The sequence below is a fragment of the Balaenoptera acutorostrata genome, chromosome 20 (genome assembly GCF_949987535.1).
Source record: "Balaenoptera acutorostrata chromosome 20, mBalAcu1.1, whole genome shotgun sequence".
Classification (NCBI taxonomy): domain Eukaryota; kingdom Metazoa; phylum Chordata; class Mammalia; order Artiodactyla; family Balaenopteridae; genus Balaenoptera; species Balaenoptera acutorostrata.
This window is the reverse complement of record NC_080083.1, coordinates 21856287-21869438: the sequence shown is the minus strand read 5'-3', so window position 1 is coordinate 21869438 and position 13152 is coordinate 21856287. Positions and strand designations below refer to the sequence as shown.

At 37.0% G+C, this 13152-nt stretch overlaps 1 protein-coding gene across 3 annotated transcripts in view; it reads right to left on the bottom strand.

The window, feature by feature from the left end:
- HEATR6 (HEAT repeat containing 6) overlaps positions 1-13152 on the bottom strand; it is a 68894-nt gene that overhangs the window by 40914 nt on the left and 14828 nt on the right. For all 3 annotated transcript variants that reach the window (XR_451751.2, XM_057536224.1, XM_007190210.2), the window contains exons 10-11: positions 9231-9437; positions 8749-8848 (exon numbers count right to left, since the gene is read on the bottom strand). Coding sequence is in view for 2 of the 3 variants with exons in the window: in XM_057536224.1 (XP_057392207.1) it covers positions 8749-8848; positions 9231-9437 (307 nt within the window). In the remaining variant the exon portion in view is untranslated. The remainder of the gene's footprint in view (positions 1-8748; positions 8849-9230; positions 9438-13152) is intronic.

Genomic DNA, 13152 nt, shown 5'->3' with positions numbered 1-13152 from the left:
AGCCCACACACAGCAACAAAGACCCAACACAGCCAAAACTAAATAACTAACTAACTAACTAACTAAATAAATTTACTTAAAAAAAAAAGTTAAATAGAGAATCTTAAAGCAGCAAGAGAAAAACAACTAGTTACATATGGAGGAGCCCCAGAAGATGATCAGCTGACTTTTCAGCAGAAACTTTACATACCAGAAGGGAGTGGCACAAGATATTCAAAGTACTGAAAGGAAGAAAAACCCTTACAACCAAGAATATTCCCTCTGGCAAGGCTCTCATTCAGAATTGAAGGAGAGATAAAGAGTTTCCCAGACAAGCAAAAACTAAAGGAGTTCATCACCACTAAACTGACCTAACAAGAAATGTTAAAGGGACCTCTTTAACCAAAAAACACAAAATTATAAGTAGAAATATAAAAATTATGAAAGAAAAAAAATCTCACTATAAAGGCAAACATACAGTAAAAGTAGTGGATCAACCACCTATATAGGTACTATGAAGGTTAAAAGACAAAACTAGTAAAATCCTATTTATCTACAATAATTAGTTAAGAGATACACAAAACAGAAAGATGTTAAAGATGACATCAAAAACATAAAACATGGGGGTAGGGAGTAAATATGTAGTGCTTTTAGAATGTGCTCAAACTTAAGCGACCATTAACTTAAAATAGACTGCTGTATACCAGGTTGTTATATAATAACCTCATGGTAACCACAAATCATAAAACAATACTAGATAAACTCAAAAAACAAAGAGAAAGGAATACAGTAAGTCCCCAACATGTGAACCTTCAAGTTGTGAACTTTCAAAGATGCAAACATGCATTCCATCAATGTCAGGCGTGAGTAAAATAGCAGCTTGCCCTCCATCTCCTAGCTGACGATCCTTCAGCTCTACCATCTCCCACCTCCACTCCCTCCTCCAGTCAGTAACTCTTCTTGCCTGTTCACTCGATGCCAGCCCCTGTAGGCCAGCCATTATACTGCACTACTGTACTTTTCAAAGTACTGTAAGATTAAAAATGTTTCATTTTTTGTGTTTGTTTTTTATGTATTATTTGTGTATTAACATTATAAACCTATTACAGTACAATACTATATAGCCAATTGTGTTAGTTGTGTACCTAGGCTAACTGTTTGACTTATGATCAAACTGGACTTACGAACGTGTTCTCAGAACGGAACTCGTTCGTATGTAGGGGACTTACTGTACGAACATAACACTCAAGAAAGTCATTAAATCATAAGAGAGCAAGAGATGAGGAAAGGAACAGAGAAAAACAACAAAAATAACCAGAAAACAATTAACAAAAAGGCAGTAAGTACATAACCATCAAAAGTTACTTTAGGGGCTTCCCTGGTGGCGCAGTGGTTGAGAATCTGCCTGCTAATGCAGGGGACACGGGTTCGAGCCCTGGTCTGGGAAGATCCCACATGCCATGGAGCAGCTGGGCCCGTGAGCCACAGCTGCTGAGCCTGCGCGTCTGGAGCCTGTGCCCCGCAGCGGGAGGGGCCGCGATAGTGAAAGGCCCGCGCACCGCGATGAAGAGCGGTCCCCGCACCGCGATGAAGAGTGGCCCCCACTTGCCGCAACTGGAGAAAGCCCTCGCACGAACCGAAGACCCAGCACAGCCAAAAATAAATAAATAAATAAATAAATAAAATTAAAAAAAAAAAATACATTTCTGTTAAAAAAAAAAAAAAAAAAAAAAAAAAAAAAAAAAAAGTTACTTTAAATGAAAATGGACTAAATGCTCCAATCAAAAGACATAAGGTGGCTGAATGGATAAAAAAGCAAGACCCATATATATGCTACCTACAAGAGACTCACTTCAGATCTAAAGACACACAGAAATTGAAAGTGAGAGGATGGAAAAAGATACTACATGCAAATGAAAATGAAAAGAAAGCTGGGGTAGTAATATTTATATCAGACAAAACAGACTTCACATGTACCACAATGTTCACTGCGGCACTATTTACAATAGCCAGGACATGGAAGCAACCTAAGTGTTCATCAACAGATGAATGGATAAAGAAGATGTGGCACATATATACAATGGAATATTACTCAGCCATAAAAAGAAATGAAATTGAGTTATTTGTAGTGAGGTGGATGGACCTAGAGTCTGTCATACAGAGTGAAGGAAGGCAGAAAGAGAAGAACAAATACTGCATGCTAACACATATATATGGAATTAAAAAAAAAAAAAAAGGTGCTAATGAACCTAGGGGCAGGACAGGAACAAAGATGCAGACGTAGAGAGGACACGGGGAGGGGGAAGGGTAAGCTGGGACGAAGTGAGAGAGGAGCACTGACATATATACACTACCAAATGTAAAATAGATAGCTAGCGGGAAGCAGCTGCATAGCACAGGGAGATCAGCTCGGTGCTTTGTGACCACCTAGAGGGGTGGGATAGGGAGGGTAGGAGGGAGACGCAAGAGGGAGGGGATACGGGGATATATGTATACATATAGCTGATTCACTTTGTTATACAGCAGAAACTAACACACCATTGTAAAGCAATCATACTCCAATAAAGATGTTAAAAAAAATAGACTTTAAATCAAAGACTGTAACAAAAGACAAAAAAGTGCATTACATAATGATAAAGAGATCAATCCAACAAGAAGATTTAACACTTGTAAATGTATGTGTACCCCACATAGGAACAGCTAAATACATAAAGCAAATATTAACAGACATGAGGAGATACTGACAGTAATATAGTAATAGTAAGGACTTTAACACCCCACTTATATCAATGGATAGATCATCCAGACAGAAGGAAACAATGTGTTTAAGGAAACACTGGCCTTAAATGACACATTATACTACCCTGACTTAATAGATATATAGAGAGAGAACATTCCACCCAAAACTAGCAGGATACACATTCTTTTCAAGTGCACGTGTAACATTCTCCAGGACAGATCACATGTTAGGCCATAAAACAAGTCTCGATAAATTTAAGAAGACTAAAATCATATCAAGCTTCTTTTCAGACCAAAATCCTATGAGACTAGAAATCAACTATAAGATAAAAAACTGGACAAAACACAAACAAGTGGAGTCTAAACAACATGCTACTAAACAACCAATAGGTCACTGAAAAAAATCAAAGAGGAAATAAAAAAATACATTGGGACAAATGAAAATGGAAACAGTGTTTCAAAATCTATAGGTCACAACAAAGGCAGTTCTTAGAGGGAAGTTTGTAGCAATACGGCCTACTTCAGGAAACAAGAAAAACCTCAAATAAACAATCTAACCTCATACCTAAAGGAAGCTAAAAAAAGAAAAACAAAACTCATAGGGGAAAATAAGGATCAGAGTGGAAATAGATGAAATAGATACTAAAAAAAAAAAAAAAAAAGAAAGAAAGAAAAAGAAAAGATCAATGAAACTAAAAGTTGGTTCTCTGAAAAGATAAACAGAATTGATAAATCTTCAGCCAGACTCATCAAGAAAAATAGAGAGAGGGCCCAAATCAATAAAATCAGAAATGAAAGAGGAGATACAACCAACACCACAGAAATATAAAAGATCATAAGAGATTACTATAAACAGTTATATGCCAACAAATTGGACAACCTAGAAGAAATGGGTAAATTTCTAAAAACATACCATCTTTCCAAGACTGAATCAGAAAGAAATAGAAAATCTGAACAGACCAATTACTAGTAATGAAATTAAATCAGTAATCAAAAAAACTCCCCCAAAACAAAAGTCCAGGACCAGATGGCTTCACAGATGAATTCTACCAAACATTTAAAGAATACTTAATATCAATTGTTCTCACACTATTCCAAAAAACTGAAGAGAATTCAATTTCCAAATTCATTCTACCAGGCCAGCATTACCCTGACAGCAAAACCAGACAAAGACACTACAAAGAAAGAAAATTACAGGCCAATATCCCTGATGAACACAGATGCAAAAATCCTCAACAAAATATTAGCAAACCAAAGTCAGCAATACATTAAAAGGATCACACATCATGATCAAGTGGGATTTACCTCAGGGATGCAAGGATGGTTCAGTATCTGCAGATCAATCAACCTGATACACTACATTAACAATATGAAGAGTAAAAATCATATATCATCTCAATAGATGCAGAAAAAGCTTTTGACAAAATTCAACATCCCTTTATGCTAAAACCTCTCAACAAAGTGGATATAGAGGGAACATACCTCAACATAATAAAGGCCATATATGACAAACCCACAGCTAACATACTCAACAGTGAAAAGCTGAAAGCATTTCCTCTAAGGTCAGGAACAAGACAAGGATGCCCACTCTTGCCACTTCTATTCAATGTAGTATTGGTAGTCCTAGACACAGCAATCAGACTAGAAAAAGAAATAAAAGGCATCCAAATTGGAAAGGAAGAAGTGAAACTGTCACTGATGACATGATACTATATATAGAAAACCCTAAAGACTCCACCAAAAAACTATTAGAATAAATGAATTCAATAAAGTTGCATAAAATTAATATACAGAAATCTGTTGCATTTCTATTCACTAATAACAATCCATCAGAGAAAGAAATTAAGAAAACAATGCCATTTACAATTGCATCAAAAAAATAAAATACCTAAGAATAAATTTAGCCAAGAAGGTGAAAGACCTGTATTCTGAAAACTATAAGACATTGATGAAAGAAATTGAAGACAACACAAATAAATGGAAAGATACATATACCATGCTTATGGACTGGAAGAATCAATATTGTTAAAATGTCCTTACTACCCAAAGCAATCTACAGGTTCAACGCATTCACCATCAAAATACCCATGGCATTTTTCACAGAACTAGAACCAGTAATCCTAAAACCCTATTGTAGGGAACCACCAAAGACCCCAAATAGCCAAAGCAATCTTGAGAAAAAAGAACAAAGCTGGAGATATCACATGCCCTGATTTCAAACTATGCTACAACACTGCAGTAATCAAAACAGAATAGAGAGCTCAGAAATAAACCCACACTTGTATGGTCAATTTATCTATGACAATGGCCGCAAAAATATGCAATGGAGAAAAGACAGCGTCTTCAATAAATGGTGTTGGGAAACCTGGATAGCTACATGCAAAGGAGTGAAACTGGACCATTTTCTTGTATCATATACAAAAACAAATTAAAAATGGGTTTAAGACTTAAATGTAAGACCTGAAACCATAAAACACCTAGAAGAAAACATAGGTAGTACACTCTTTGATGTCAGTCTTAGCAGTATTTTTTGGATTTGTCTCCTCAGGCAAGGGAAACAAAAGCAAAAATAAGTAAGTGGGATTACATCAAACTAATAAGCTTTTACACAGTGGAAGAAATCTTTAATACAATGAAAAGGCAACCTACTGAATGGGAGAAGATATTTGCCAATGATATATCCATGTGTGTGTGTGTGTTTATATATATATATATTTCTTAAAAAGGAAATCATACAACTCTGTAACAAAAAAAAACCAATCCCATTAAAAAATGGTCAGAGAGCCTGAACAGCCCTTTCTCCAAAGAAGACATACAAATGGCCAAGAAAAACATGAGAAGATGCTCAACATTACTAATCACCACTAATCATCAGGGAAATCAAAAGCACAATGAGATATCAGCTCACATCTGTCATAATGGCTATCATCAAAAAGACAAGAAACAAGTGTTGGCAAGGATGTGAAGAAAAGGGAACCCTCGTGTACTGTTGGCAGGAATGTAAATTGGTGTAGCCACCATGGAAAACAGTATGGAGGTGCCTCAAAAATTAAAAACAGAACTACCATACGATCTAGCAATTCCACTTCTGGGTATTCACTCAAAGAAAACAAAAACATTGATTTGATATATGCACCCCAATGTTCACTGCAGCATTATTTACAATAGTCAAGATATGGAAACAACCTAAATGCCCAACCTAAGTGGATAAAAAAGATGTGGCATATGTATACAATGGAATATTACTCAGCCATTAAAAAAAAAAAGAAGGACTTCCCTGGTGGTGCAGTGGTTAAGAATCCACCTGCCAATGCAGGGGTCATGGGTTCAAGCCCTGGTCCGGGAAGATCCCACATGTCGCAGAGCAACTAAGCCTGTGCGCCACAACTACTGAGCCTGTGCTCTAGAGCCCGTGAGCCACAACTACTGAGCCCATGTGCCACAATTACTGAAGCCATGGGCCTAGAGCCTGTGCTCCACAACAAGAGAAGCCACTGCAATGAGAAGCCAGGGCGCCGCAACTAGAGAAAGCCCGCATGCAGCAATGAAGACCCAATGCAGCCAAAAATAAATAAATAAATAAATTTATTAAAAAAAAAAAAAGAAATCTTGCCATTTGCAACAACATGGATGGAACTAGAGGGTATTATGCTAAGTTAAATAAGTCAGACAGAGACAAATACTGCATAATCTCACTTATATGTGAAATCTAAAAAACAAAACAAATGAACAAACAAAACAGAAACAGACTTACAGATAGAGCAAATTGGTGGTTGCCAGAGGAGGTTAGGGGATGCATGAAATAGGTGAAAGGGATTAAGAGGTTACAAACTTCCAGTTATGAAATAATTAAGTCACAGGGATATAATATACAACATAAGGAATATAGTCAATAATACTGTAATAATTTTGTATTCTGAGAGATGGCTAGCTACTAGACTTATCGTGGTGATCACTTATGATGTATTTAAATGTTGAATCATTATGTTCACCTGAACATAATGCCAAACTATACTTCAAGTAAAAAAAAAGTTAAAAAGGCTTAAGTGACATAAAAACTAAATATAGGGCTTCCCTGGTGGCGCAGTGGTTGACAGTCTGCCTGCTGATGCAGGGGACATGGGTTCGAGCCTTGGTCTGGGAAGATCCAACATGCTGCAGAGCAACTAGGCCTGTGAGCCACAACTACTGAGCCTGCGCATCTGGAACCTGTGCTCCGCAACAAGAGAGGCTGCGATAATGAGAGGCCAGCGCACCGCAATGAAGAGTGGCCCCCGCTTGCCACAACTACAGAAAGCCCTCGCACAGAAACGGAGACCCAACACAGCCAAAAAATAAATAAATAAATAAATAAATAAATAAATAAATAAAGGAGTTCCTTTAAAATAAAAATTTAAAAATAGCCTTCCATTGAAGAGCTCCTCGGAGCACCTCTTATCTACTAGATGAGATGCTGCCCCATTCATGAATCATTCAACAAAGTCAATTAGGTCTTCAAATTTACTCGGTTGAATTTAAAAAAAAAAAACAAAAAAAAAAACTAAATATAATGCATGAACCCTGAATGAACCCAGGTTTTTTAAAAAAAAGCTATAAAAGAATTTTGGGGACACATGAGGAAATCTGAATGTGGACTAGACATTAGATAATACTATGGAATCAATGTAATTTTCTTAGGTGTGAGAATGGTATTGTGTTTTTTAGGAGATTGTCTTTATTTTGGGGAGATACATACTGTGGTATTTAGGGTGAATTATGTCTATAATTTACCTTCAAATGGTTCAAGGGAAAAAAGTCTATATAAATATGTACACATAGACCAAAATATGCATATAAACACACACACGTACACATATACACACTGATACATATATGTAGAGAGAGAGAGAAAACAAATATGACAGTGTTAACAACTGTTAAGTCTAGGTAGAGGTAACAGGTGCTCACTGTACAATAGTAAAAATTTTCTGTGGGTTTGAACATTTTAATAATAAAAGGTTGCTGGAGGACAAAGTCAGATACTTGAAAGGGACCTTTGAGACATGGTCCACTCCCCCTCAGTCTGCAGATGAAGAAAAGCTAGTGCAGTGGAATGAGCAGGGGACTGAGCCAGAAGACTTGGGTTGTCTTAATCTTATTTCTGCAACTAACGTCATAAACAATCTTAAGGCAAGATTTACCTTCCTGGGTCCCCTTTTACACATTGGTGAAAGGGATGAATTGGACTTTGTTTACATATCATTATCTCATTTAAGCCTCATAAAAATCTTATGAGGTAGGCATAGATCTTCCTGTTAAGAGGAAATTAGGGTTCAGAGAAGGGCATGGCTATGCGATGGCAAAAATGGGAGTGAGCTGCAGACTGACACTGGGTCCAGAACATCTCCCACGATGCCACAAAAACATCCGTGCCTCCTTCAAGTTCTACAATTCTGACTAAGAACTCAACAAAATGTGGTCTGATCCTGAAGCTTGCAAACAAAAGAAAAACAAATCTTCTAAAGGCAACACATATATATTATATGTGGGAGTAAGTCAGGAAATAAGAAATAAGACTGTAGTTAGTGGAGATTTGAGGTTCTGAAATTTTATCTGAACTCCAGAGGAGATAATGTTAAAGAAGTTAGGTTTTATATTCCACTTCTTCTTTCCAAAATGAGGATAATGCCTGTCTATCTGACTGTCCATCCATCCTCTACTTATATCTAAAGGATATGAACTATTACATACTAGAGTGGGACCCCCTGGGATTTTGCTCAATCTCAATTCTAAAGGGATACCCTGGTCACTGCACTGATGCATTGAAGAGGCATTAAACTTTACAGTTAATTCTCCAGGTCACTTCTTTCCAGTGGTGTCCACTGAGGCTTTAGGGGTCAAAAGTGGGGTTCTAGCAATAGTTGATTCCCCCTAAAATTTGAGGAGAATAAGCAGAGATATCTTAGAGCTATAAAAATGCCCTATTTTTTTAAACTAATAATCTAGATCTGATTGATATAAAGAAGCAATCAGTTTCAAACTACCACCAACCTTTGTGGCAGATATAAGGCTTTATCTGGTTCCAGACTTTGGTCAGCAGGCTGAGTTTCAGACGGTTATAAGGTGAATTTGATACTAAGTTTGCAAGGCACTGCAAAACACAAAGAAGAGCTCATCAGTGGGCCTGATATAGTCACAGCATAGAGACAAAATTTTAGAGCCTTTAATTTAGAATGTCTTTATACTTATTTAAAAATCAGTCCTTTTCTTTTTTTTTTTCAGGGGGAATAGCACTTGTACTCTCATTGGTACAACTTAATACTAAAGATAAAGCAGTATTTTTAGTAAATCATTTATTTGGACATACAGAGATTATAGGTATGATCAGACAAGTAGGAACAGACTTCCAAACAGGATATCTTTAATAAAATTACTACTTAGTTATATTCTTAAGTCAATTCACTTCTGGGCAATATAAACATTATGCAAAAAGAAACTGCCTCTGTAACTCACCGATAACTTGGCACATTTACCTTAATTATCTGAGTAAGGGTCTGTGAGGATGATTCAGCCACCAAAGCTAACAAAAGACATCTGTGCAACTCTTTAATGCTAGAAGCGATCATTACAGAAAAGGGAGTGAAAGCCCTTCTGTGGTCACTGGTATCTTCAGCAACAGAAAGAAACTGCTTTGAGCCTTCCAAGATGGCAGATAAAACTTGCAGAGCACAGGCACGCGTCTGAAATTTCAGGATGATGCACATCAGTTAGAAATCAGGACTCGAATCCCCTTCTTCCTATATATGTTTTTCATTTTCAAAGCACTTAGGATCCCTTTAATTAGAGGAATAAAGGCAATGTGATTATCCACCAGGCCCTAAGAGCAGCCGTGAACTAAGCCACCTGCGTGCCGCCCCAACCCCACATTTCAAAAAACCAACAGAGCCTCAAATCACATTGCTGTTAGGGTTTCCTACTGTAAGGAATAAACCTAAGCTGCCCCACAGTATAAAAACCTGATGTCACAAGCATGAAAATAACTTAAAGATGAGAAGCCTAGTTTATTAAAGCATAAAGCCAAATGAAAAGAGAAAAGCAAACCGCCTGTGGGCAGGGAAAACTACAAGCATCTAGGGTCTGTTTCATATCAAAGTTCCTGAGGACCTTCTGCTTTACGTTCCAACCTAAAGCATCCATGAGTGCTCAATACAGAGATATTAGAAACTTTGTGCATACTCAGCCTGGCAGGCACCATTAGTGACCCAACTTTCAGAAACATTCTAAGGTACAGAAAATAAAATCTGCAATAAAATCTTTGATACTCAAAGGAATACTATTAAATATAACTTTATGGATAGAAAGGAAAACATGTGCACCTTTATCAATGGACTGCTCTATTTATCACGAATAGTGCCACTGCATTAAGATTTTCTTTATAAGGTTAAAAGATTACTTGTAATTGGTATTCTGATGATTCTGCAGTATTAAAAATCAGAAAAGAAAAAAAGAAAGGAAAAGAAAGCCAATTTAACCAAAATGGAATGTAGGTGATAAATGCAGGACTACTAATATGAAATAATACTGTACCCTCTTTGGCCAGCTAACCCCAAAATGTCAATTAAACCTTTCAGTCAGATATTTAAAAAGCAAGGAATCAACATTATAATTCTAGGATCTAATCTAAGTATTTACTCCATATGAAGCATATCTTGAGTTTGGTGTGAAAAAGGTTTTCCAGAAAATCTTCAACTGTTATCTCCAAATTACCAAGAAATAAATCATTTCTGCATGCTTTTTGTAGAATGGAATCATAAACAAAAAACTAAAGACTTATTGCTTTGAGAACAAATTTGTAGTATAGTAGTATGAGTCTTTGGAATTAAGCATAATCACTTAAGGAAGGCAGGAAGTTGACAATGTATTAGGAAAGTGTGTGAGAGAGAGACAGAGAGAGAGCTCGTGCACAAGTCAGCTGGTCCAAGAAGAACTCAGATGAGGTGCTAGCAACCCTTTTCCATAAAGCGCCAGTAGCACAAATTTTATAGTCTAGACTTCGCAGGCCACAGAGTCTTTGTTGCGACTACTCAACTCTGCTATGGGAGCACAGACACTGTACAAAGAAATAAATGTGACTGTGTTCAAATAAAATTTTACTTATGGACAGTGAAATCTGAATTTCATATAAATTTTACATGTCACAAAATACTATTCTTTTGATTAAAAAAATTTTTTTGAAAGCGTAAAAACCATTCTTAGATCATAGGTCATACAAAAACTGGTAGTTGGCCAGATTGGGCCCACAGGCCATAGTCTGCCAACCTCTGATTAGATTGCTGGCTGGTCTTAACCAAAAAAGGCGGATGTTATGCTAAACCTCCATTTCTTTAGAACATAATTAAAAATTACAATTTCAACAGCTCAACAAACCAAATAAAATTAAAAGCCAAGTTGTAGAAAGAAATAAACTAATACTCAAAAGTAAAAATTTTTCAGCTCAATTAACTTTGGTACCCAAAGTGGGAAAAAGCATTCATGACTATCACAGATGAAAACAAAAGAATGTCACTGAGGGCTTCCTTGGTGGCGCAGTGGTTGAGAATCTGCCTGCCAATGCAGGGGACACGGGTTCGAGCCCTGGTCTGGGAAGATCCCACATGCCACGGAGCAACTAGGCCCGTGAGCCACAACTACTGAGCCTGCGCGTCTGGAGCTTGTGCTCCGCAACAAGAGAGGCCACGATAGTGAGAGGCCCGCGCGCCGCGATGAAGAGTGGCCCCCGCTTGCCGCAACTGGAGAAAGCCCTCGCACAGAAACGAAGACCCAACACAGCCATCAATCAATCAATCAATCAATCAATAAATTTAAAAAAAAAAAAGAAAGGAATACAACCAATATATTAAAAAAAAAAAGAATGTCACTGAAATTAGTCATTTTTTACCATCGAGGTATAAAATCTACATGGAAATATGATACTATATCGAATTTTACTTCTCATAGTGCTGATTTATTTCCTTTAAACACTGTTTAATATACCTTTGTTGTTATAAAAATGCTATTCATGACACTGAGTCAGGTTCAAGTTCTGTTTCATTTATTTTTATATCAATATTTAATACTGTTTACCATTCTAATCAGCACTTCCAGCAGAAAGTACTGATGTACAAGCAAACCATAAGAGGTGCAGCTCTCTAGAGAGCCCATTTTGTTAAGTTTTTATTGTCTGAATATTTACGTTGGTAGATGAAAGCCTTTTTAATCTTATAAACATCAGTGCACTCAGTTTCACTAGAGGGTAGTTTTACCTCCTTGGGCACGAAGGCTTGTTCAAAGGTAATGAAACAAGAAAGCACTTTTCCTTTTTTGCTATTTAAGGATATAGTAGAAATTTTTGCTGAGGTAGCTCAGTCAATCCTTATTTTTTCCTTTTTTATGTATGTTCAGCCTCAGCATATTTCTGGGAGAGTGATGAAGTCGTCACTGCTGGGAACGGCTACCACTGAGGTTTCAATGCAGGGCACCTGGCTGTGCTTGTCTTTGGCTTTGTCCAAGTCCTGATTATTCTTCACATATGTTCAGGGTTAATTTCATTTGAGCACACCCCCAAAGTTGGGTGCCTTTTAGGTGGAGGCATGTGCATACTGTGTCAAGGTCTCTAGATTTACAGACCTCCAAGCAAAGGTCACCTGTTCTTAACTGACCATAAAAGAGGAAACCTGATTACCTACCATTCTGTGACGGTTAAAAGTTTCAACTCTTTATTCTCTTTCCTAGTTATGCTATCTATTATCTAGATTTTGATTTGTTTCCACATTTCATAGCTCTCTAAAAGAGAAACAAATAATCATCATGGAATTTGAAAATCAGGATAATTCTAAAGGTACCAAGAGGAAGGTATGCCCTACAGTTTGTCCCTTAGGTCGAGTCTTGTTGATATATATACATAATCTACTTTTGTAACACCTGAGGAAATCATAAAGAAGAAATTCTTAAATTAGTCATATTGTTACTAGTAGTAGAAGTATTATTTTAATAAGTCATATTATTATACTGATTGCTCTATCTTGCCTGAAAACATAGGATGTGCTTTCTGAAGCACATTTCCAGCATGTAAACATGTGACAATTTCCCAAGTACCATCACACTGCCAAATCCTAGAGGAAATTTCTAAGTTTTCTCCTTCTCAATGAACCATTCTAGCATCTTACATTCCAGTTTCCTGAAAATAATCCCTGTCATTGTTGGTGTTCTGAATGGAGTAGTCCAATCATGTTTCCTTCTGCCCATTTCTCTCTGGAAAATTTCTCAGTATATCAGTGACAACTGTGCTTCCAACTGAATCTACCATAGGTCATATCAGAGCTGCCATGAACTCAAAACCATCATCACTGTGTACTTCAAGGAGAAGAGACACTATTTTTGTCTTGTCATGTTTCATCCTGGCTAAGACAAACTTCA